Here is a 24,973-nt window from a genome sequence, read left to right on the forward strand (position 1 = left end):
TGAAACTTGGGATCGTTAACATTATATTGTAAAGTAGGCAGTGATAGAGAAACGTTATGTGTTCAGCATGTCCATCACAGAATGGAACACATTATTCACTGCTTGCAGAAAAAAACAAGCATCTGAAAATCTGATGATGTTTGGAAATAAAGCTATTGGCAGAAGCGTTATGTGTGTTGGTGGTTTGGAAGAAGTGAAAGTTGAGTGTTGATCTGTGTGTGTGTGTGTGTGTTTAACTTATTTATTTATTTTTTATTATTATTATTACTACTACCTTTTTTATATTATAATTATTATTTATTTATTTATGTAAGCTTATCTATTATTTATTCTTCTTTTTTTTTCTCTCTGAAGACCTGACTAAGCGCGTTGGGTTACGCTGCTGGTCAGGCATCTGCTTGGCAGATGTGGTGTAGCGTATATGGATTTGTCCGAACGGAGTGACGCCTCCTTGAGCTACTGAAACTGAAACTTATCGTCAGGTATCATGTGGTTTTGTTGTTGTTTTTTAAGAGGAGGAAGACACACGTGGAATCCAGAAAAGCAGCAGCATTTCAAGAAAAGACCACTGACAGTACTACTTACCTGTCTTCGATTTAACTAGTTGCAGCTATCCAAGAAACGACCACACACAAAAGCTGAAAGCAGTGTTGATTTTGTCCTTTCTGTGGCTGTATTTGACCCTGCCCTCTCTTTTCTATTTATCAAACATTTTTTTTCAACAACATTCAGATGTAACAATTTATACTTTACCTAACGTCTGCAATCACCAGTATCTTGGCACAAACACAACCATCTTCCTCCAAAGCCTTTTGACAAACAATGAACCGTTTGCAATACAACTGAAATAAAAGATTTAAAAAAAAACAAAAACAAAAAAACGGCTGTTATAGTTTGGTCGTTCTCCCACATCACCATCCCCCAACTTGCCAACTGAAATAAAAAAAAATATATATATAAAATAAAATTAAAAAAAAACAGTTAAAGTTTGTCTGATCTCTTTGCCCTACACCACCACACCGCACCTGCCAACTGGCTGTGCATGTACGAGGCACGTGATATAATGGTGGAGAGACACAGAGAGAGTAGTCATGAATGGGTCTGTCATATGAAGCGCCCTGGAGCCAGTTGCATTGCTTGGTTCTAACTTTTTGAAAAAGAATTGTTAGTTTGTTATTTAGTAATTTTTTTTTGTTTTTTGTTTTGTTTTGTATGCTTATCGTTGACTTCATCAAGTTTTTGCGCATTATACATAATCATTATTAGTCGTAGTAGTACTTTTTATGTATTTATTTATTTTACTTTTTTTTCTTTTTTTTTCTTTTTTTTTTTTTTCAAGGCCTGACTAAGCGCGTTGGGTTACGCTGCTGGTCAGGCATCTGCTTGGCAGATGTGGTGTAGCGTGGATTTGTCCGAACGCAGTGACGCCTCCTTGAGCTACTGAAACTGAAACTGAAACTAACTTTTTGACAGTTACTCGTGACTAAATGCCAACGTTGACCGAACTACGCAATTGGTCAGATCCATGCTACACACAGTTAGTAGCGGGTTACGACCATACTAGGCTCTGCAACTGGCTCCTGAGCTCTGTTTGAGAAGGGGCGCAATACACAATGACATTATTACCATTGTTATTTGTAGCAGTAGTACAGGAGGATGGTGAGGAGGGTGGCTAGACACCCTGGTGGAATTAAATGACCCATCAAAGGGCGCCAGCTCTGGAGAGCTACCTCGGCCACCTAGCTAAGGGAGTAAACCCTGACAGAAAATCCGGTGTGGGGCCCCTAAGGCGGTTGGATGGCAAACTTTGTCGCTTTCCGGCAGCTCCTGCGGCCGCGTTGGCACCAAAACGTGACAGCCTTAGCAGTTCCTTTGGATCTGTCAGCGAGGTGGAGAGGGGGGACAAGCTGCATGGGCAACAGCCTGTCTTCCATATTACATTGCCCAGGCTTATATCCGTCCATCCATCCACTACTGCTACTGTGTGCTTTCTGTCTGTCTATTTTGTCTGCCTGCCTGCCTGCCTGTCTATCGTTGGTGGTATTGTTGTTATCATCGTTGGATTGCTATTGGATCCCATGGTAGGTTTCACCTCTAGGTGTGAATGAATAACATGTCTTCACGCACATCCACACACCATCTGTCATCACTTCGCATAACAACTCAAATCGAAAAGATTTAAAATTTGAAGACAATTAAGTTCACTCACACACGCATGCAAAGTGATACATACACGGGCGCGCGCACCACACACACACACACACACACACACACACACACACACACACACACACACACCTGCTCTTTTCTGCAGACGTTATCCCACGGGACAAGCAAGCACGCTCCCTTGGGAAGTGAAAACCAGTCTGTCCCATTTCACTTTCCCCGTCGGCTGATGGAGTGAAACGATTACAGAATTTCCAGTTTGGTAGTTTAACGTGAACTGTGGCCGTTTATACAGTTTAGTTTAAAGGTTAAAGACAATTTCTGGTTCCCACACCACACAACACATGAATACAGAAGAACACATACTGAAATACGTACACTGGCGCACACACAAACACACGTATTCATATCACCCTTGTATCAGGTATCTGTCTCTCTCTCTGTCACACACACACACACACACACACACACACACACGTGTGAAGGCGTTAGGACAAATCCATATACGCTACATCACATCTGCTAAGCAGATGCCTGACCACTGAGACCTCTCGGGAAAGGAAATGATGTAAAATAAAGCACAAAAGTAAACAGGTAGAGAGATATCAGTAAATTGATAAATTACAAAATAGAAAAAAGTCACATAAGATAAGATACAAAAAAAGATACAAATATGATAAACTAAGGCTCTCAAGACTCACTTGTGATACACTTAAAAAGAAAAGAAAAAATCGTTAAAATGTGTTCTGTATTTGTTATTATAAAGCTTCGGGTTAAAAGAAAAAAAAAAGAAAGCCCTGAATTAGCACAACGACTGACACATTTGTACACGCATGCACCCGCAGTTTCTCTCGCCGTCTGTATTTTGTGCGTTTTATTTTTGGTACACATTCTCTGTCTATCTCTATTTGCTTATTAATTTGCTTATTTACCATCATTGTTATCTTATTTATTTATTTATTATTATTATTTTATTATTATTATTACTACTACCTTTTTTATATTATAATTATTATTTATCTATTAATTTATTTATTTCTGTAAGCTTATCTATTATTTATTCACCTTTTTTTTTCTTTTTCTTTTTTCCTCAAGGCCTGACTAAGCGCGTTGGGTTACGCTGCTGGTCAGGCATCTGCTTGGCAGATGTGGTGTAGCGTACATGGATTTGTCCGAACGCAGTGACGCCTCCTTGAGCTACTGAAACTGAAACTGTCTATCTCTGCTGTCTTTGTCTCAACGTTTTCTTCTATCTCCACCACTCTTCTCTGTCTGTCTGTCTGTCTGTCTGTTTATCTGGGTCCTTATTTCTGTTCCCACTTCTCTGCCTTTGCCTCCCTGTCTGTCTGTCTGTCTGTCTGTCCTTCTGTCTATCATTCTTTCTGTTCACACTTCTCTGTCTCCCTGTCTGTAGGTCTGTCCTTCTGTCTATCATTCTTTCTGTTCCTATGTCTCTGTCTCCCTGTCTGTCTGTCCTTCTGTCTATCATTCTTTCTGTTTCCACTTCTCTGTCTCTGTCTCCCTGTCTGTCTGTCCTTCTGTCTATCATTCTGTCTGTTCCTATGTCTCTGTCTCCCTGTCTGTCTGTCCTTCTGTCTATCATTCTTTCTGTTCCCACTTCTCTGTCTCTGTCTCCCTGTCTGTCTGTCTGTCTTTCTGTCTGTCTGTCCTTCTGTCTATCATTCTTTCTGTTCCTATGTCTCTGTCTCCCTGTCTGTCTGTCTGTCCTTCTGTCTATCATTCTTTCTGTTTCCACTTCTCTGTCTCTGTCTCCCTGTCTGTCTGTCTGTCCTTCTGTCTATCATTCTTTCTGTTCCCACTTCTCTGCCTCCCTGTCTGTCTGTCTGTCCTTCTGTCTATCATTCTTTCTGTTCCTATGTCTCTGTCTCTGTCTCCCTGTCTGTCTGTCTGTCTTTCTGTCTATCATTCTTTCTGTTCCTTTGTCTCTGTCTCCCTGTCTGTCTGTCTGTCCTTCTGTCTATCATTCTTTCTTTCCCCATTTTTCTTTCTGCCTTTCTCTCCATGTCCCTGTCTGTCTGTCTGTCTGTCTGTCACCCTATCCCCGACACCCTTCCATACCACACCCTCTCTCATCCGCTCACCACTGGTCAGGCATCTGCTCAGCAGATGTGGTGTAGCGTATAATTATGAATTTGTCCAAACGCAGTGACGCCTCCTTGAGTAACTGAACTGAAATGAACTCTGTGTGTGTGTGTGTGTGTGTGTGTGTGTGTGTGTGTGTGTGTGAGAGAGAGAGAGGGGGGGGGGTGGAGATGTGGCGAGTACTTATAAGCAGGGGGCGGGAGTGGGATGACTACATCCTGTATGGAGATGATGAACATGAGCGCGGGGAATAGAATCAAGCTTCAGCAGCGCAACAGCACGCACACGCACACGCACACGCACACAAACTCACTCCCTCCCCCCGCCCCCACCCCCCACCCACCACTCGTTCCAAATTTGCTGGACCCAAACGACAGCTCATCCTGACTGTTAATGTCAGAATTATTTGATTACAGAGACAGCAAGGATTAACTCACTCAGTACGGCCAGTCCTCTCTTCTCTTCTACACAGACCCCTCGGATGTCCAATGGGTGTCTGAATGACCCAACCTTTAGCTTCCGTCGTCAGAACTGTAGTATTCTTTGTCAACATTCACCTCTTCAGTATAAGAGCGTTCCGCTTGCAATATTTTGATGATGGTAATTGGGATGAAACGCTGTTAACGTCGTCTCTTTCGTTCGTATGGAGAGAGTTAAATGACACACAGCACTGTACAGTTCTCTCTTTATGTCATGTTCATACGGCACTCCTAACCCCTCCCCCCCATGTCCCCCCCCCCACACACACACACCAAACCCTCCGTCCACCCACCCCCTCACACCCCTCCACATGTTTTGTTTAGCAGACACCAGTAATCCTTTATCGCTGAAATTCCTGACTGCCTTTCACAATCGTGAACAAGTTGATTTCTCTGGCATTTAACGCTGACTGCTGCATGCTCACAAAACTGGTGTTAGTGTGAGTGTTAGGTGGGAAGGGGTGCGAGGGTTTGTACCTAGGTTTGAGCTGCACGCTCACAAAACCAGTGTTACTGTGTGTAATCAGTAATGTAGCGTTTTTTCATCAGGAAAAACAAATTATCATAGATTCCTTTCGCGCCTCACCCCTTTTCAAAAGTGCATCAATGTCTCCTCATTCCTCTATCACACACACACACACACACACACACACACACACACACACACACACACACACACACACACACACACACACACACACACACACACACAAACACGGTGAAAATTAATTAATAAAACCCCGTAATAAAGGTGGGTTATGGAAACAAGAACATACCCAGCATGCACATCCCCGAAATCGGAGTATGGCTGCCTACATGGCGGGGTAAATAAACAAAACGGTCATACACGTAAAATGTTAAATGTTACATAATTGTCTGAGTGTGTATGTGTGCGTGCCTGAAATCTGATTAAATGACACAGGAAACGAATGATGAGCGCCCAATGGCAGCCGTCAGTCGGCTCTACCAAGGTAGGCAGCCTGTTGTGTTAATGACCCTGTGTTTGTAAAGCGCTTTTGAGCTTGGTCCCCGACCGAGGATAGGCGCTATATAAGTATCCATATCAATCAATCAATCAACCTATCAATAAAGATTTATTCTCATTCATTCACACATTCACACCACCAATGATTAAAGGCCGACACACACATCGCCTCACATGTGCTGAAGAATTGAACTTTGGTGCTCTGTCCCTAGCGCCCCTTCACTGGACTGACCACAACGACAGTGTCCTCAGTTCTGCTGCTGCTGTTGGTCTTAGTCAATTTCTGTACACCCGGGAACAGAGTTAAAACATCTATCTATCTGTCTATCTATCTATCTATCTTTCCTTCTTTCTCTCTCTATCTATCTATTCATCTGTCTATCCATCTATCTATCCGTCTTTCTATCTATTTTTTCTTTCTTTCTCTATGTAGTTTTGCATCTATCTATCTACCTATCTATCTAGCTAGCTAGCTATCAGAATCCTGTCATTTCGTAGATAAATTGATTAAGTGTGGTGAAGTCTGTGATTCATACAAATTCTAAGCAAAACGGTAAAATTTGGCATACAACATATACATAACAAAATAACATAACAAAACAACACAATAACACTCAACTCAGTACAAGACCGATAAATTTCCATCATCTAAAACACACACATACCCGTGCGCACGCACACACACATCCGCCCGTATGCAAGCCAACCATGCACACTTATTGTATATTCACATGCACAAAGTATCAAATGAATATAGTGGTAAAATCAATATAGATTAATACTGATCTGTAAAACAGTCTTGAGTATCTGTCTGTGTGTCTCTGTCCCTGTACTACCGAAAAAGACGGTACCCTTTGCTTCTGGTATTTCACTTCAGAAATGACCATTTGATAGAACGTGATAGCAGTCAGTCAGGCATCTGCTTGGCAGATGTGGTGTAGCGTATATGGATTTGTCCGAACGCTGTGACGCCTCCTTGAGCTACTGAAACTAAGTCATATAAAAAAGAAAAAGAAAAAAAGAAGAAGAAGTAATCCCAAAGGACACCAACCATCTCCCGAGGTTCTCTCTAGGGGGAACGGCGCTGTCAGGATCCCAGACACTCCAGCAGGACTATTAACCCCCTTCATCCCCCGCTCCACCCCACCCCACCGCCCCCCGCACTTACCTCCACCCCCTCTCCATCTGTCACGATCTGCCCATTAAATTTTGGCTGCGCTGCGACAGCCTGAACGCCACAGGTCTGGCCCTGAAGCTCCAGTTGTGGTTTGGCGAGCAGTGGTGAGGACAGATCTGATCGTCAGAACTCTGACAACACTTCCTGTGACTATGGTGAAAACACTGTGCCTGGCAATAGCCCTCCTGGCATCGTTCTTCTACATTGGTAAGAGAGAGAATGTGGAGAGAGAGAGGGAGAGAGAGAGAGGCACAGAGAGAGAGAGAGAGCGAGAGACAGAGAGAGAGAGAGAGAGAGAGAGAGAGAGAGAGAGAGAGAGAGAGAGAGAGAGAGAGAGAGATTGTAAAGCGCCTAATTAAAGTTTCGTTTCAAACTGAGAATAAATGCAATGTAAGTATCCGTATCATCGTCATTGTTAGATGAAGATTTATGGTTCACAATATTTGCTGGTGGAGCATAGCATATTTCACAAGTTCTTGAAATCTACAATAAATAAATAAATGAATAGATAATATATATATATATATATATATATATATATATATATATATATATATATATATATATATACATATACATATATATAAACGATGAAAAAAAGATAATGTACCATGCACACCGACATACATTGTACAAGCTGACAACATGTAAACTGTGTGAATACAATCTCTCTTCTTTCTCGGTATGACTCTCTGTGCTACCCCATCTCTCTCTCTCTCTCTCTCTCTCTCTCTCTCTCTCTCACACACACACACACACACACACACACACACAGAGGTATAATTATGCGTTCATTCAGCATTCATTCAGTATGATGCGTACTTATAACATTTAAACAATAATAATTTTTTTTTAAACATCGTTGTCTACTCTAAGAAAAGCAGAAACAACAACAACAGCAACAAAAACAAAACAAAACAAAAAACCCAATAACTGAAAACCCACCCAATGAAGATAATAAATAAATTAAAAATGTGTTTATTTTTTCAAGTTGAAACCACTTTCAACTGATTTTGTGTATTTCACTTTTTGAATTTTGAGTTTTTTAAGACGTCATGCAGCGATCCAAGAAGACGTATAAGCCGTCTTTGGCTCATAAATACACATGAAGCCTGTTAACAATAACATCATGGAAATGTAAAAGCCGTCTTTGGCTCGTAGGTATACATTAAGCCTGTTAACAATGACATAATGAGTATATGCATACAGCGAACTTTGCAAACAAACACATCAGGCCAAAAAAGGTGTTGCGGGTTTTTCTTCTGCATATGTAATTGTTATGTCAAAGGGGTTGTTTTTTTTCATGACATAAGTAGAATTTTAAACCTGCAAACAACCCCCCCCCCCCCCCCAAAAAAAAAACAAAACAAACAACAACAACAAAAAACAACAAAAAAAAAAAAAAAAAAAAACCAAAACAAACAAACAAAAATCTTGTTAACAACTTCTTCGTTCATCCCTTTCTGTTCAAAAGACAAAAAGACAAAAATATAAGTTACCAAAGCATCCCTGCATGGGCCTCAAACATGACCTGTTGCACATCAGGACACGCTGCTGAAAATTTTAATACGAGAACTGCATTGATATTTTTCTCCGGTAAGTTAAAATTCCCTGCAATATGTTTTTATATACTGTCCGTTTGTAGCTTGATTAGCACAATTTCAAAGTGCATCTTGTGTGTGTGTGTGTGTGTGTGTGTGTGTGTGTGTGTGTGTGTGTGTGTGTGTGTGTGTGTGTGTGTGTGTGTGTGTGATAGAGGGACTGAAGTTGGAGGGGGATCAGCTGAGAGCTGGACAGGAGCCAGTGGCTTTTTGGGACAAGGCTTCAAAGCAATGGCTCATCCGGCTGACCTGTGGCTCCTTCACTTTTCAGGGGCATCCCCCTTTGAACGTCACCTGGACTGTGAGTTTGTGTGTGTGTTGGGGAGGTCGCGGGGGGTGGGGGGGTGGGGGGGGAGGGGTGAGGTGACGTGGGGTAGGTTGGGAAGGTGGAAGTTTTGTGTAGGTTGGGAACGTGCTGACGTTTCGTTGTCTGTCTCTCTGTCTCCTGTCTGTTTCTATCTCTCTCTGTCTCTGTTAAAAAAAATCACACATTTATAGATTTCAAAAAAGCATTTGAATATATTAGTGGGAATTTATTGTTGCCTGTTGTGCTAAAAAAAATTATGTAAAAGGGAATATTTCAAGTGTATGAAGAACATGTACACTAACTTAAGAGCTCGCCTTCAATGTGGGAACAAATTAGCAGATGTTATGATCTGTAAACTGGTGTCAAACAGGGAGACGTTCGTAGCTCTGTTTTATGTCCTTATGAAAAATAACTCAGCTGTTGAATGTATCGGAAATGGACGACACAGTGCGATTTTTTCATTTGATTTTTTTCCCCTTCAATACTGTCACTGGCTAACTGTGTCATTTTACTAACTGAAATTGTTGTTGGGCTGCAACAGCAATTACGCAGTTTACACAACGCAACTCTTGAAATGAAAAGGTTAACCTAAATAAAAATGATATGACTGTTCCCAGGAAATGAGGATATGTAGCTGCTTGGGAACGATGGTCTTACAGTGGAATCGTAATGCGTGTTGTTGATATATTTACGTACACTGGCATTCATTTCCCACCGAAATGAAGTTTCCCAGCAGCCTGCAAAGAGTTTGCCAATCGAAGAAACAGAGCTTCCTTATGTGTTTTGCAAAAGTTATATATGCTGATTAATGATTTGCTGGAAATCTCCCTGAAAAGTTTTGAGCAAAACTAGAAGCTGTTTTGCAATATTGCGCAGAATAACGAGAACTTGATAATGCCGTTGAACCACATGAAAAGGTACACTATGTTCTGAAGTGCGTTTCAAGAGTAGATGAAAGAACACCATAAGGATTTATCTGTTACGAACCCGAGGGATATCCGACTGTAATAATGCTATGGGCAAGATAAATGGGGCTACTAGTAGAGAATGTGTCTATTATCTTTTCATATTGGCACGTGCATGTCTCGCTCAGTCAATGCGTAGGATGTTCGTCAAAGACTGATCAGTTGAAACTGGCGAAACTGGTAACACTTAATTCATATAAGCGGAAGGTTTCAAACGAACTCTTTTTAACTAGAATTTTGCATTTCGCCAGACCTTGTCTATCTGAATTTAAATTATGCAAAGATTCTACTTAATGTGTGGGATACTCGTATCCACAGCTAAATGTAAAAGACCCATACCGACCCAAACTTAATGGAAATTGCAAAGAAGATGAAGAACATTTTTAACTCACTCAGTACGGCCAGTCCTCTCTTCTCCTCTACACAGACCCCTCGGATGTTCAGTGGGTGTCTGAATGACCCAACCTTTAGCTTCCATTGTCAGAACTGTGGTATTCTTTGTCAACATTCACCTCTTCCGTATAAGAGCGTTCCGCTTGCAATATTTTGATGATGGTAATTGGGATGAAACACTGTTAACGTCGTCTCTTTCGCCGTTCGTATGGAGAGAGTTAATTCATATAAGCGGAAGGTTTCAAACGAACTCTTTTTTAACTAGAATTTTGCATTTCGCCAGACCTTGTCTGTCTGAATTTAAATTATGTTGTAATTAAAACTATGTCAAAGATTCTACTTAATGTGTGGGATACTCGTATCCACAGCTAAATGTAAAAGACCCATACCGACCCAAACTTAATGGAAATTGCAAAGAAGATGAAGAACATTTTTAAGACAACAGTTTATCACGGATAATAGTACATGCAGCATAGTCTCTTCCGTTTAAAGAGTTTATATCTTCGACAAACACAGAATCTATATGTTTTCTATCGAACATTTAAAATAACATTAAAAGAAACCATAAATTTTTGTATCGAGCATTTCAGTTAAGAGAGACCCTGTATTCAAAACAGACTGTACATGTTTACCTCTGTTAGGGTACATTGCGTAACACACCCTTTCCTTTAAGGGCTTTGGTCGATAATTAATAAATAGTTAATTCGTTTTGGCTCAATTCCACTTGTTATGTCAAAGTTATTTCTGTAATCTGTTCTCTTACAGTGTCATCTCCTTCGAAAATGATAGTATTACAAAAAGAAATAAAAGATTCGAAAAATAACTGTAATTGCCAAATACGTAATTTACTACTGTTTTTTCTTCTTCTTTTTTTTCTTTTTTTTTTTTCTTTTTTTTCAAACTTCAGCTTGACAAAGAACATTTTTTTCGAGTGATATAAAACGACACAATAGATTATTTAAATTAAAAAAAAAGAAGAAGAAGAAGAAAAAAAAAAGAGAAAAAAAAACACACCACAAAGAGAGAAACCGTAATCTGTTCAAATGAAATATATACAGACTTTTACCTCGCGTGTCCATTGTGTATGGAATGTGTCTGCGCCGATGTATAAGATTATCTATCAAGTTACTTTGCTATGAAACGTGCTTCAGTGATGCTATTTTGTATATTCCTGGAGACATACCATTGCACTGTTGTGTATATTCCTGGAGACATACCATTGCATTGTTGTGTATATTCCTCGAGACATACCATTGCACTGTTGTGTATATTCCTCGAGACATACCATTGCATTGTTGTGTATATTCCTCGAGACATACCATTGCACTGTTGTGTATATTCCTCGAGACATACCATTGCATTGTTGTGTATATTCCTCGAGACATACCATTGCATTGTTGTGTATATTCCTCGAGACATACCATTGCACTGTTGTGCATATTCCTCGAGACATACCATTGCACTGTTGTGTATATTCCTCGAGACATACCATTGCACTGTTGTGCATATTCCTCGAGACATACCATTGCATTGTTGTGCATATTCCTCGAGACATACCATTGCACTGTTGTGTATATTCCTCGAGACATACCATTGCATTGTTGTGTATTTGTGAGGTTCCAAATAACATATCTATTGTGTCTTCCTAAAGACATACCACTGATTTGCTCTATAGCCTATTTGTGAGGTTCCAATTGACATCTCTATTGCATATTCCTCAAGACATACCATTGCATTGCTGTATATTTGTGTGGTTCCAACTGATATCTCTACAAATGAAAAGATAACCCTACCCCCAGCAAACACCAAGCCCCAGCTGGTGTGGAGTGATGGCCTAGAGGTAACGCGTCCGCCCAGGAAGCGAGAGAATCCAAGCGCACTGGTTCGAATCCCGGCACAGTCGTCAGTGTTTTCTCCCCCTCCACTAGACCTTGAGTGGTGATCTGGACACTAGTTATTCGGATGAGATGATAAACCGAGGTTCCGTGTGCAGCATGCACTTAGCACACGTAAAAGAACCCACAGCAACAAAGGCATTGTCCCTGGCAAAATTCTATAGAAAAACACACTTCGATATGAAAACAAATAAAAAAGAATCTGCAAGCAGAAAAAAAACAACTAACAAAAGTGGGTGGCGCTCTCGGTGTAGCGACGCGCTCTCCCTGGGTAGAGCAGCTGGAATTTCACACAGAGAAATCTGTTGTGACAAAAAAAGACTAAAACAATACAATACACTGCAATCAATACATCGCAGACACCAAGAGGAGAGGCCCGGTTCAGCTCAGGCTATGACCACGACTCAGGTCGTTTCTACCTCAATCTGGACACACCCCTCCAAGGTGGGAACTACACCTGTAGCGTCCCTCCTCATCACCTGCCCCTCATCTGTGATGAGGATGAGGCCAAACCTGACAACGGAAGTGTCTCAGTGGATGTGTCCGTGGACGAGATGGAAGGGAGGCTGATTCTTGCGGAAGCCAGCCAGAAGACGCTGCAGACGATGTTGGAGAACTTGGAAGAAAAGCACAGGCAGGACATCGCCAATCTCACTCAGCAATGTCAAGGTATGTATGGCAGGGTGTTGGAGTTCATCTATGGGAAATACGTTGTAATGAAGCTGGACATTTTTCTTTCTTTGAAGGAGATGGCACGTAACATGCAGAATGTGACGCAGTTTTCTTTCGTGTGGTGTTTGTTGAGTATGCAGTTGATTACGTATGAAGTTTATTACGTATGGTGTTTGGTACGCATCTATCTATTTTTTGTTGTTGTCATGGTCAAGAGAGAGTTTTCTATTAAACTTTATGGGTGTGTTGAAGAAGATAAGGTTGTGTTGTAAGAAGACATTATCATACATACTCACGGTAAAATGTGTGGAGGAGAAGAATTATGTTTATCACTAAATAATCATTTCATATAAAATGTGTATAAGGAAAAGTACTACGTCAATCCCTTAATCATTATGTGTCGCAAAGTGTGTATAAGGAAACGAATTATGTTAATCATTTAATAATTAGTTCATGTAAAATTTGTAAATGGACAAAAACAACAACAAAATCTACGTTAATCACTAAATATTTTTCGGTCGAAAATGTGCATGAGGAATAGAACTGTTTTAATTACTTAATAATCATTTGTTGTCAAAATGTGTACAGGCAAAAGAACTGTGTTAATCATTTAATAATTATTTGTTGTAAAACGTATACAAGTAAAATAACTACGTTAATCACTTGATAATCATTTGTTGTAAAATGTGTACAGGCAAAAGAACTGTGTTAACCATTTAATAATTATTTGTTGTAAAATGTATACAAATAAAAGAGCTGCGTTAATAACTTAACAATTATTTGTTGTGAAATGTGCACAAGCAAACGAGCTATGTCAATCAGTTAATGATTATTTCCTGTAAAATGTGTACAAGCAAAAAACCAAAAAAAAAAAAAAAAAAACTGCGTTAACAACTTAATAATCATTTGTTGTAAAATGTGTACAGGCAAAAGAACTGCGTTAATCACTTAATAATCATTTGTTGTAAAATGTATACAGGCAAAAGAACTGTGTTAATCATTCAATAATTATTTGTTGTAAAATGTATGCAAGTAAAATAACTACGTCAATCACTTGATAATTACTTGTTGTAAAATGTGTACAAGCAAATGAACTACGTCAGTCACATAATAATTATTGTCGTAAAATGAAAATACTTGAATGAAATATGTATATATCAGTGCAGCAATGGTGTCTCGTGGCATCAGAAAATGTGATGCAGTGGATGATATGGATGGAGCTGAGACATAATTGTTGAATAATACCTCACGTCAGAAGTAAGACCTATGGACACAGATCGATTTCTTTTCAATCGCCAAAGACGTGGAACAAGCTCCCTGATAACCTCCGCCATTCTGATTCCCTCGCATCTTTTAAATCTCGTCTCAAAACTCACCTTTTCCTTCAGCAATAAGTTCAATTGTGGCAGGTCCACTTCCTTTGCGTTAGCTGTGCTTGACTATGTGTGTATACATATGTATGTGTACATAACTACATGCATGTATATGAATGTGTATTGTGTGTGCGTGTGCGTGTGTTTATGTAAGTTTGTGCCTGCCTATGTGTGCGTATGTGTTAGGGTAGATGTTAGATACACATGTATGTTAAAATGTATGTATGCAGTGTGTGTGTGTGTGTGTGTGTGTGTGTGTGTGTGTGTGTGTGTGTGTGTGTGTGTGTGTGTGTGTGTGTGTGTGTGTGTGTGTAGTCACATTTTGGTGTGTGTATGTAACATAGATATGATGTTTTATGTTATCAAAAGCGTTTTTGTAAAGCACCTAGAGCAGATTTCTGGATAGTGTGCTATATAAGTAACCATTATTATTATTATTATTAATAGATTTTTCCCTTTTTCAGTTCTGATGCTAGCTTCCAAGCAGACAGACGGTATACTTTCGTTACTACATTGTATCGAAAAGTTCGTTGTCGTCGTTGTTGATGTTGCAGGCATCAAGGAGACACTGGAGCAGCGCCAGGTGATCTTGCAGAAGCTGCAGAAATCTCTAGAGAAATGCGAGATTCCTCAGGAATCTCAGGAATCCCAGGAACCCGAGGAACCCGAGGAACCCGAAGAATATCATTTGACAGGTGCGTGCGTGCATGTGGTGTGTGTGTGTGTGTGTGTGTGTGTGTGTGTGTGTGTGTGTGTGTGTGTGTGTGTGTGTTGTGTGTGTGTGTGTGTGTGTGTGTGTGTATTTGTATGTGCTTGTGTATTAGTGTTATTTAAATCCATCTATGGCTAAATACTGTTCTACGCAGGGGAAGGAATTTTGTTGATTGTCCCGTCACACATACTGGTGATTGTAGCCATTAATTTTTGTTGATCTTTACATTTGAGTGTTATCGTTCAGGACAGGCGGGGGAGGGGTGTGAGGCGGGGGGAAGGGGGGGGGGGGGAGGGGGGGTGGCGATGAATGGAGAGTTTGGGGAAGTGCTATCGTTCAGGACAGGAGGAGGGGGGCGGGGGTGGGGGGCGATGAATGGAGAGCTTGGGGAAGTGCTATCGTTCAGGACAGGAGGAGGGGGGGCGGGGAGGGGGATGGCGATGAATGGAGAGTTTGGGGAAGTGCTATCGTTCAGGACAGGAGGAGGGGGGCGGGGGTGGGGGGCGATGAATGGAGAGTTTGGGGAAGTGCTATCGTTCAGGACAGGAGGAGGGGGGCGGGGGTGGGGGGCGATGAATGGAGAGTTTGGGGAAGTGCTATCGTTCAGGACAGGAGGAGGGGGGCGGGGTGCGTGGGGGGGTGGGGGGGTGGGGGGGGGGCGATGATTGGAGAGTTTGGAGAAACCGGGTTAATGGAGGGTGGAATTCGAAATAAATATCAAAGTACAATTGCAGAAAATTACTTAATGGACTTCATAAAAAGAGAAGTCGTACGTCTAACAAGCGAAACAGCTGATCATGAATGCATCAGATCAAAAACATCAACATCAACGTTCTCAGTCACTTGTGATGACACACAAAAATACACGGAAAAAAGATTTACTAGTTCATGATGTCTGGATTTTATTTTATCTTTATTTTTTTTATATACACAGGCCCATGTAAAAGCGGCGAGTACAAAACACTGAACGACTCCTGGCGGTCGGCCTCCAACAACGTGGGGGAGTACAGCGACGATTATCGTTGTGACAGCAAATTGGAGGCATGGCTGGTACCGTTTCTTCCTGCACGAGAAAAACGCTGTCATCCCGACATCGTGTGTGGAGGTCAGAAAGGAAATGGGCTCGTTGTTTCCAGAAGAAAAGATAAAGAGTTCAGTTGGGGTGGTATTGCGGGTGGACGGGTCTGAAATATGGGTGGGAGGCCTCTTTGCTGGCAGTTGAAAGCAGCGAAGAAGTAACCTGATGTTAGTAATACATTGTAAAGTAATGTAATGCGATCGGTCGGTTGTAGAGCGTTTGACCTTTCAAAACCTAAGCCTAAGGAACAGGGAGAAAAAAAAAACCCACAAAAAAACAATGAATAAATTAACAATCTCGATAATTCACTACTTAGTTTCAGTTTGAATTTCAGTTTATCAAGGAAGCGTCACTGTGTTCAGGCAAATCCTTATACGCTATACTACGTCTGCTGGGCAGATGCCTGACCAGCGGCATAACCGCACCCGATTGGTCATGCCTTGTGTGCATGCTTATATATTTGTGTACCTATTAGAAAGGATTCCTTCTACAGAACTGGTCAATGAACAATGCTTTCGTTGCCAAGGGTTCTTTTTCAGTGCGCCACGTGCGTGCTATACACAGGGCCTCGGTTTTATGACCAGACGCTCAGTTTGATTTTCCAGCCCAGAGAAGGGGCGAGCGCGGGATTGGAACCCACGTCTTCACAGACTGAGCATCTTAACCACTGTGCCCCCTTCCCCCTTCCTACAGCTCAGGGAGACCTGAACACGGTGTCAGCGAGCTCCGCCTGAACCACTCTGGAATCTGGCATGGCTGTCGGTCGCTTCAGTCCAGTTCAGTAGCTCAAGGAGGCGTCACTACGATCGGACAAAATAATCCACATATGCTACAGCACATCTGCTAATAATAATAATAATAATGTATATTTATATAGCGCCCTTTCTCTCGAAGAACTTGGGGCGCTTTACATGAAAGAAAAATATTACAAGTTACGTAAAACATTCATCTTTGATCGATGATCTTTGTAGTTGCATTTCTTGTGAAGAGAGAGACAGAGAGAGAGGGGATGAGAGAGAGTGTGTGTGTGCGTGTGTGTGCGCGTGGTGTGTGTGTACGTGGTGTGTGGGGGGGCGAGGGGGGTAGATGTGCAATGCGGTTTGGCTGACTGAAATGGAGAGGCACTTAAATTTCAGTAATCTGTATATTTGTATATAGCTATTTCCATTTGGTGCCATTTAATTTATCTTTTTATTTTCTATTCATTTTATTTGTTTGTTGTTTTCTTCTTATGGTGGACATGTTGCTGCTGCCAAAAAGAAAATCTCTGTACCAAAGTATAGACAATAAATTTTGTGTATTGTGTGTATTGTATTGTGACCACTCTTTTTCAACGCCCCCCTCCCCCCAGCCCCCCACTCCCATCCCCCCACCCACCCCCACTCCCACTCTCCCCCTCCCACTCTACACACATCCAAAAGTGAGCTGACATAGGTGGTGTTGGAGAACATGGAAGCTGAGAGTGCTTATAGATATGTTTTAAAAAGATGAGTTTTTAGTGATGAGCGAAAAGCAGAAATGAAATCAGATGCACAGATATGATGAGGATGGTTGTTCCAGATGTGAGGAGCAGCAAAGAAGAAAGAACGTTCACCATAGGTTCTTGTACTGACACGAGGAAGTTTCAAAAGGTAATAGTCAGAGGAAGAGCGGAGATTTCTTGTGGGAGTGTAAACACTGATAACGTCAGAAAGATATGTAGGTCCTGCGGAGTGGAAAGCAGAATAGCAGAGACACGCAACTTTGTATTTAATTCTCGCTTCAATGGGGAGCCAATGTAGAGTGCGGAGGTGAGGAGAAATGTGATCAGTACGTGGGACTCTGAGAGTCAGATGGGCAGCATTGTTTCGAAGTGTTTGAATTCGCTGAAGAATATTATGTGGACAGCCTATGAGAAGAGGATTACAGTAGTCAGTTCGTGACAGCACAAAAGAAGAAATAAGAGGTTTAGTAGTTTCAACACAAGATACGCTAAGCACATGCCTGACCAGCAGAGTTACCCAACACGCCTTGTCAGGAAATGAGGGGGAAAAGAATCAACAATGTTTAATACTTTGACCAGTTTGGTGCGTTGAAGATATTTTTAAAAAGAAGGAAAAAAATGAAGACAACACACACACACACACACACACACACACACACACACACACACACACACACACACACACACACACACACACACACACACACACACACACACACACACACTCACACACACACACACTCACACACAAACAACAACTAAAACGACAAAAAACAACAACAACAAACACACACACACACACACACACACACACACACACACACACACACACACACACACACACACACACACACACACACACACACACACACACAAACAAACAAACAACAAAAACCAACAACAACAACAACAACAACAACACACACACACACACACACACACACACACACACACACACACACACACACACACACACACACACAGCAAAAACAACAACAAAAAACAAAAACAAAAAAACAACAAAAAACCAACAATCCTGGTAATCCTACTCCTCTTTCTGGCAGAGTCCCCTTTCTGAAATCCATATCATTCCAATGCTGTGTTCACAGGATCACCACTGTCCAATCCATATCACTCCAATGCTGTGTTCACAGGATCACCACTGTCCAATCCATATCATTCCAATGCTGTGTTCACAGGATCACCACTGTCCAATCCATATCATTCCAAAGCTGTGTTCACAGGATCACCACTGTCCAATCCATATCACTCCAATGCTGTGTTCACAGGATCACCACCACTGTCCAATTCATATCATTCCAATGCTGTGTTCACAGGATCACCACCACTGTCCAATCCATATCATTCCAATGCTGTGTTCACAGGATCACCACACTGCCCTACCCATATCATTCCAATGCAGTGTTCACAGGATTCACCACCACTGTCCAATCCCATATCATTCCAAAAGCTGTGTTCACAGGATCACCACCACTGGTCCAATCCATATCATTCCATGCCTGTGTCACCAGGATCACCACTGTCCAATCCATATCATTCCCAACGCTGTGTTTCATCCATCTGTGTCACATCACACTGCCCAAATTCCAGTGTTCACAGGATCACACTGTCCAACCATTCATTCCAATGCTGTGTTCACAGGATCACCACCACTGTCCAATCCATATCATTCCAATGCTGTGTTCACAGGATCACCACCACTGTCCAATCCATATCATTCCAATGCTGTGTTCACAGGATCACCACTGTCCAATCCATATCATTCCAATGCTGTGTTCACAGGATCACCACTGCCCAATCCATATCATTCCAATGCTGTGTTCACAGGATCACCACCACTGTCCAATCCATATCATTCCAATGCTGTGTTCACAGGATCACCACTGTCCAATCCATATCATTCCAAAGCTGTGTTCACAGGATCACCACTGTCCAATCCATATCATTCCAAAGCTGTGTTCACAGGATCACCACCACTGTCCAATCCATATCATTCCAATGCTGTGTTCACAGGATCACCACCACTGTCCAATCCATATCATTCCAATGCTGTGTTCACAGGATCACCACTGTCCAATCCATATCATTCCAATGCTGTGTTCACAGGATCACCACTGTCCAATCCATATCATTCCAATGCTGTGTTCACAGGATCACCACTGTCAGACACACGCCCCACAGTGGGTGGACCTTGAAGGCAAGTCCTTGCCAAGTCCTGGTACAGAAGTTAACGCACGTGCGTGTGCCAACTGGGTCAATGAGTGCTGCCACTGGGAAACCCCGATCACCGTGCGCAACTGTGGCCGCTTCTTTGTCTACAAGCTTCAGCCACGGGACACCTGCAAACTTGCCTACTGTACTGAGCCCCAGTCATAAGGAACTCACCAGCCGGATTTCAGGATGTATACCTCAGTATACAAATTGATGGTGAAACTTTTCGGCATTCGAATGCGAAAACTATATAACCACGTCCTTCCTATTAAAAAAAAATCTATATATATATATAAAACAAGAGCGCTTTACTTCATGTATCGTTAACTCACTCAGTACGGCCATTCCTCTCTTCTCCTCTACACAGACCCTTCGGATGTCCAGTGGGTCTCTGAATGACCCAACCTTTAGCTTCCGTCGTCAGAATTGTGGTATTCTTTGTCAACATTCACCTCTTCAGTATAAGAGCTTTCCGCTTGCAATATTTTGATGATGGTAATTGGGCTGAAACGCTGTTAACGTCGTCTCTTTCGCCGTTCGTATGGAGAGGGTTAAAAGACAAGCTGGCTGCTATTTTCTGGTGAGGGTTTCACTATTCCTGTGGTTCACCTATATTGAAAGAAAGGCAATGGACCAGGAAGCACGGACAGGTAACCGTAAAGAAAGAGCCATAAACATTCAAGGTTGTGGAAACTTGTTGGGGGAAAAGGTGGGTTGCTGGGTGTCATGGGGTGCCAGTAAATTCAAGGCAGTAGGATGGGGCAAAAGAAGAAGAAGGAGGAGGAGAAGGTGGCGGAGAAGAGGAAGGAAGTGTTGAAGAATAGAAGGAGAATAAAGAAAAGAAAGAATGACAGAAAAGAAGAGTAAAAGAAAAGAAAAGACAGACTTTAAGAAGAAAGATGGACAAACAAGATATAACTATCAATATGAAGGGTTAGAAGAACCTGTTCCTGATGACACTGAGGCAATCCACAGAGGAACCTATTGTTCAAATGTAAAAATTCCAACTGGCTGTTTTGTAGTTCTTACACAAATGATAATATAGCCCAATAGAATTGAAGCAAGCATACATTTATGATGTTCAGTCACAACCACAGCTTAACAAAGAAGGTCTTTAATAGTTCTATAACTGTATCAGCAATTTACCGTATTGAGAACATTGGAGTCACAATTTGCCGTTTTAATATTGACTAATTGATATAGATACTTGTATAGCGCCTATCCTCGGTCGGAGACCAAGCTCTAAGCGCTTTACAAATACGGGGTCATTTGCACAACAGGCTGCCTACCTAGGTAGAGCCGACTGACGGCTGCCACTGGGCGCTCATTCGTTTCCTGTGTCATTCAATCAGATTTCAGGCACACACACACACACACACACACACACACACACACACACACTTAGACAGACATGTAACATTTGACGTGTATGACCGTTTTAGTTTGTTTACTCTGCCATATAGGCAGCCACACTCCGTTTTCGGGTGTGTGCATGCTGGGTATATTCTTGTTTCCATAATCCACCGAACGCTGACATGGATTACAGGATCTTTAACGTGCGTATTTATTGAACTTCTGCGTACGTATACACACGAAGCGGGCTCAGGCACTAACAGTCTGCACATATTTTGACCTGGGAGATCGGAAAAATTGTCCACCCTTTACCCACCAGGCGCCGTCACCGAGATTTGAACCCGGGATTCTCAGATTGAAAGTCCAGCGCTTTAACCATTCGGCTGTTGCGCCCGAATATTTGAATATTATACTAGTAATTTGGTGAATTGTTAATGCAAATGAGTTTTCACTGAATATTATGACTTGTTCTTATGTACCCTTTTCATAAAATGGTGTTGTTAATGCAATTAAATTTCCCCAAATTAGTCATATAGTTTGGTTCGTATATACCTTTTCATTGACAATATTGTTAATGCAATTGAGTCTCTCCTGAACAGTCACATGGTTTGGTTCTTCTGTGCCCTTTCATTCACACGGCATTTGTGAGTTCTTTTACTGTAACTCTATGTGTCTGCACTTGTATGGATTTGGTTATGGACAGTGGGGGTGCATGTGTTGTGATTTTAATGGTTTTATCATAAGTTTGAGGTTGCATTTTTTCCTGTTTTCTGTTACTTTGCTGTCTTCACTACATTCAGCAACACTTTGCACAGAATGCCAATAAATTGCTGTCAACAGTAAACCATTGTAGGTGGGTTTCTTTCTTGGTGTTGTCTGTTCAATCTGCTGACCTCGTTTGAGTGATTCGTCTTCATGCTTTGTGTATGTCTGGTGTTCGATCAAAGTCACAAATGTTTCAAACATTACGCACCACTTCCGATCAAGCTCGGTCCATCAGGCCCGTTTCAAGGAAGGTAGATTGGTGTAAGACCACACTGTTTGGTAAATCTGACATTCGTAAAGAAAGAGTGTTGAGGCCAAGAGAGTAAATAATAATAATAATAATAATAATAATAATAATGGTATTTATATAGCGCTGAATCTTATGCATAGACAAATCTAAGTGCTTTCGCACCAGTCATTCTCACGCACGCATAACTCTAAAACTGGAGAAACTAAAGACAAGGAAGAGGCAGGGAAGGGAGGCTATTTTGGGAAGAGGTGGGTTTTAAGGCCAGACTTGAAAGAGCTGAGTGTGGAGACTTAACGAAGCGAAAGAGGAAGTTCATTCCAATTGCAAGGTCCGAAGACAGAGAAAGAACGGCGGCCAACAGTCGAGAGTTTATTGACAAGCAATAAAGAGTGGTAACTCTCTCCATGCACAAGGTGCACAACTTCATGTCAATGACGGACGCAGGCCTGATACAACAGTCCAGGACTTCGTTTTGGTTCCCACATTTACCTGCAGGCCTGATACAACAGACCAGGACTTCATTTCGGTTCCCACATTTACCTGTAGGCCTGATACAACAGACCAGGACTTCATTTCGGTTCCCACATTTACCTGCAGGCCTGATACAACAGACCAGGACTTCATTTTGGTCCCCACATTTACCTGCAGGTCTGATACAACAGCCCAGGACTTCATTTTGGTTCCTATATTTACCTGCAGGCCTGATACAACAGACCAGGACTTCATTTCCCACATTTACCTGCAGGCCTGATACAACAGACCAGGACTTCATTTCCCACATTTACCTGCATGCCTGAAATCACCACGCTGTCCTTTTCTCCGGTGTATGATTTCATCACAGCTTGCGGGTCTGGAAGTGATAAATCTTTCTGTCAGCATTCTCTCTGCACCGCCTCGTTTACGAGATGAGAAGTGAGGAAACACTTATCTGTCTACAGGATCAGTAAGTAAAATTCATATGACACTTTGTTGTCTGAAAGGACAAGTCAGGTGATGAAAGAAATATGTACAGGACAGCCTCAACATCCCTCAAAGTTTGTTCCCTCTCTTCTTTGTTCTCCTTGTTTCTTCCATCGTCTGTGTCTTCCAAATGACAGTTCATACGGATGATGAGGGATCCAGACTTTGATACTGTAATCCGTGCATGGGACAGTGCTTCAGAACTCCCCCTGACCTGGCCTTTATACTTGGGGGTGGCTGTGTGACGGTAGGTCAGTCTCAGTGAAATGCCAGGAGCATTACCTTTCATCATGACAGGTCGGCTCGGCTTGCAATGTCAGTGTGAACAGACCAGTGGTGTGTTTGCTTTACGAAGCAGAATACAGTGAGAAGGGTTTGTGGTGAAAGTGGTGTGTGTGTGTGTGTGTGTGTGTGTGTGTGTGCGTGTGCGTGCGTGCGTGCGTGCGATAACAAACTGTTTCTAATGATGAAGAAACGGTTACTGCACATACACTACACATTCCAGATATCATCTTTCCATCCATGTGGATTTCAAAACGTTCCAGATTTATCAGTACTCGTCGTTCTCATGATCATGACCCCTGTCTGCCCTCCCTTCCCCACACCCCACACCCCCTCCTCCATCTCCACGCTTCGTTGATCGGCACACATTTACAGTTTGATGGTTAGCAATTATCAAAATAGCGGTGACCTTATTGACTGAACCTCCAGTGAAACTGTGGCCACATCGTTCTGCCATAATGGAGCCACCAGCGAATTTCAGCAGCGTGCCTGATAGGTCATGCCTGAGGCCCTGTGAGGGTGGAGGCATGTGAGATATATCATGGTTGAGGCCCTTGGAAGGTGAGTGTATGTGTGGTATATCATGGTTGAGGCCCTGAATGGGTGGAGGTATGTATGATATATCATGGTTGAGGCAGGTATTTGTGATATATCATGGTTGAGGCAGGTATTTGTGATATATCATGGTTGAGTGTGGAGCTCTCTCTCTCTCTCTCTTCCTCCCTCCTTCCTCTCTCTCTCTCTCTCTCTCCCTCTCTGTCTCTCTCTCTCCCTCCTCTCTCTCTCTCTCTCTCCTTCTCTCTCTCCTTCATTCTTTCGTCTCTCATTATTGGTCCCCCCCCCCTTTATTTTCGGTATTGTGTGTGCCAGTTGCATGTACCTCATTTGCAAGCAGGCCGGTGGCTTTGCAGTAAAATATTTCTTTCAGAGTTCTGAGCCCCCCACCCCCTCTCTCTCTCTCTCCCTCTCTCTCCATCTTGCACCATTTTGTTCTGATTAGTACCTACTATGTCACTAGAGATTTACAGCTAATGACCTTAAACATTTCAGTGCTCAGTGCTCTCTCTCCTCTCTCTCTCCCCCTTCTCTCTCCCTCCCTCCCTCCCCCTCTCTCTCTCTCTTTCCCTCCTTCCCCCCCTCTCTCTCCTTCTCTCTCTCTCTTTCTCTTCCTCCCTCCCCCTCTCTCTCTTGTCTATCTCTCTTCTTCTCTCTCTCCTTCTCTCTGTCTCTCTCCCTCCCTCCTCTCTCTCTCTACCTCCCTCCCTCTATCTCCCCCCTCTCTCTCTCTTTCTCCCTCCCCACCCCTCTCTCTCTCTTTATCTTCTTCCCTCCCCCCCCCCTCTCTCTCTTTATCTCTTCTTCCCTCCCTCCCCCCTCTCTCTTTATCTCTTCTTCCCTTCCTCCCCCCTCTCTCTCTCTTTATCTCTTCCTCCCTCCCTCCCCCCTCTCTCTCTCTTTATCTCTTCCTCCCTCCCTCCCCCCCTCTCTCTCTCTTTCTCTCTTCCTCCCTCCCCCCCCCCCCTCTCTCTCTTTATCTCTTCTTCCCTCCCTCCCCCCTCTCTCTCTCTCTTTATCTCTCCCTCCCCACTCTCTCTGTCTTATTACATTTATTATTCATACAAAGCGTGTTGATTACCTGTTGATCTGGGAGACAGGGACATTGGTCGAGACAAGAAAAAAAAACAAAAAAACAAAAGGACACAGACTGGAAAGGTCCTTTGGATTCCTGAAAACATAAGGAC

The 24,973-nt window shown here is 42.3% G+C and overlaps 1 protein-coding gene across 1 annotated transcript; it reads left to right on the forward strand.

Annotated features, from left to right (window-relative positions):
• Window positions 1–6,983: 6,983 nt before the first annotated feature.
• LOC143277553 (uncharacterized) lies at window positions 6,984–19,737 on the forward strand. The gene is made up of 6 exons (XM_076582434.1): window positions 6,984–7,117; window positions 8,667–8,812; window positions 12,431–12,740; window positions 14,671–14,811; window positions 15,763–15,933; window positions 19,562–19,737. Exons 1-6 carry the CDS (start codon window positions 7,063–7,065, stop codon window positions 19,603–19,605), a joined length of 867 nt encoding a protein of 288 aa, XP_076438549.1. The 5' UTR covers window positions 6,984–7,062; the 3' UTR covers window positions 19,606–19,737.
• Window positions 19,738–24,973: the final 5,236 nt, after the last annotated feature.

The sequence above is a fragment of the Babylonia areolata genome, chromosome 34 (assembly GCF_041734735.1).
Source record: "Babylonia areolata isolate BAREFJ2019XMU chromosome 34, ASM4173473v1, whole genome shotgun sequence".
Lineage (NCBI taxonomy): Eukaryota > Metazoa > Mollusca > Gastropoda > Neogastropoda > Buccinidae > Babylonia > Babylonia areolata.

Coding starts and splice junctions, on each gene's coding strand:
- LOC143277553 (XM_076582434.1), top strand. CDS start 7,063: ATGGTGAAAACACTGTGCCTGGCAATAGCCCTCCTGGCATCGTTCTTC. Junction 8,813..12,430: donor CTTTGAACGTCACCTGGACT/GTGAGTTTGTGT, acceptor AATACATCGCAG/ACACCAAGAGGAGAGGCCCG. Junction 14,812..15,762: donor CGAAGAATATCATTTGACAG/GTGCGTGCGTGC, acceptor TTATATACACAG/GCCCATGTAAAAGCGGCGAG.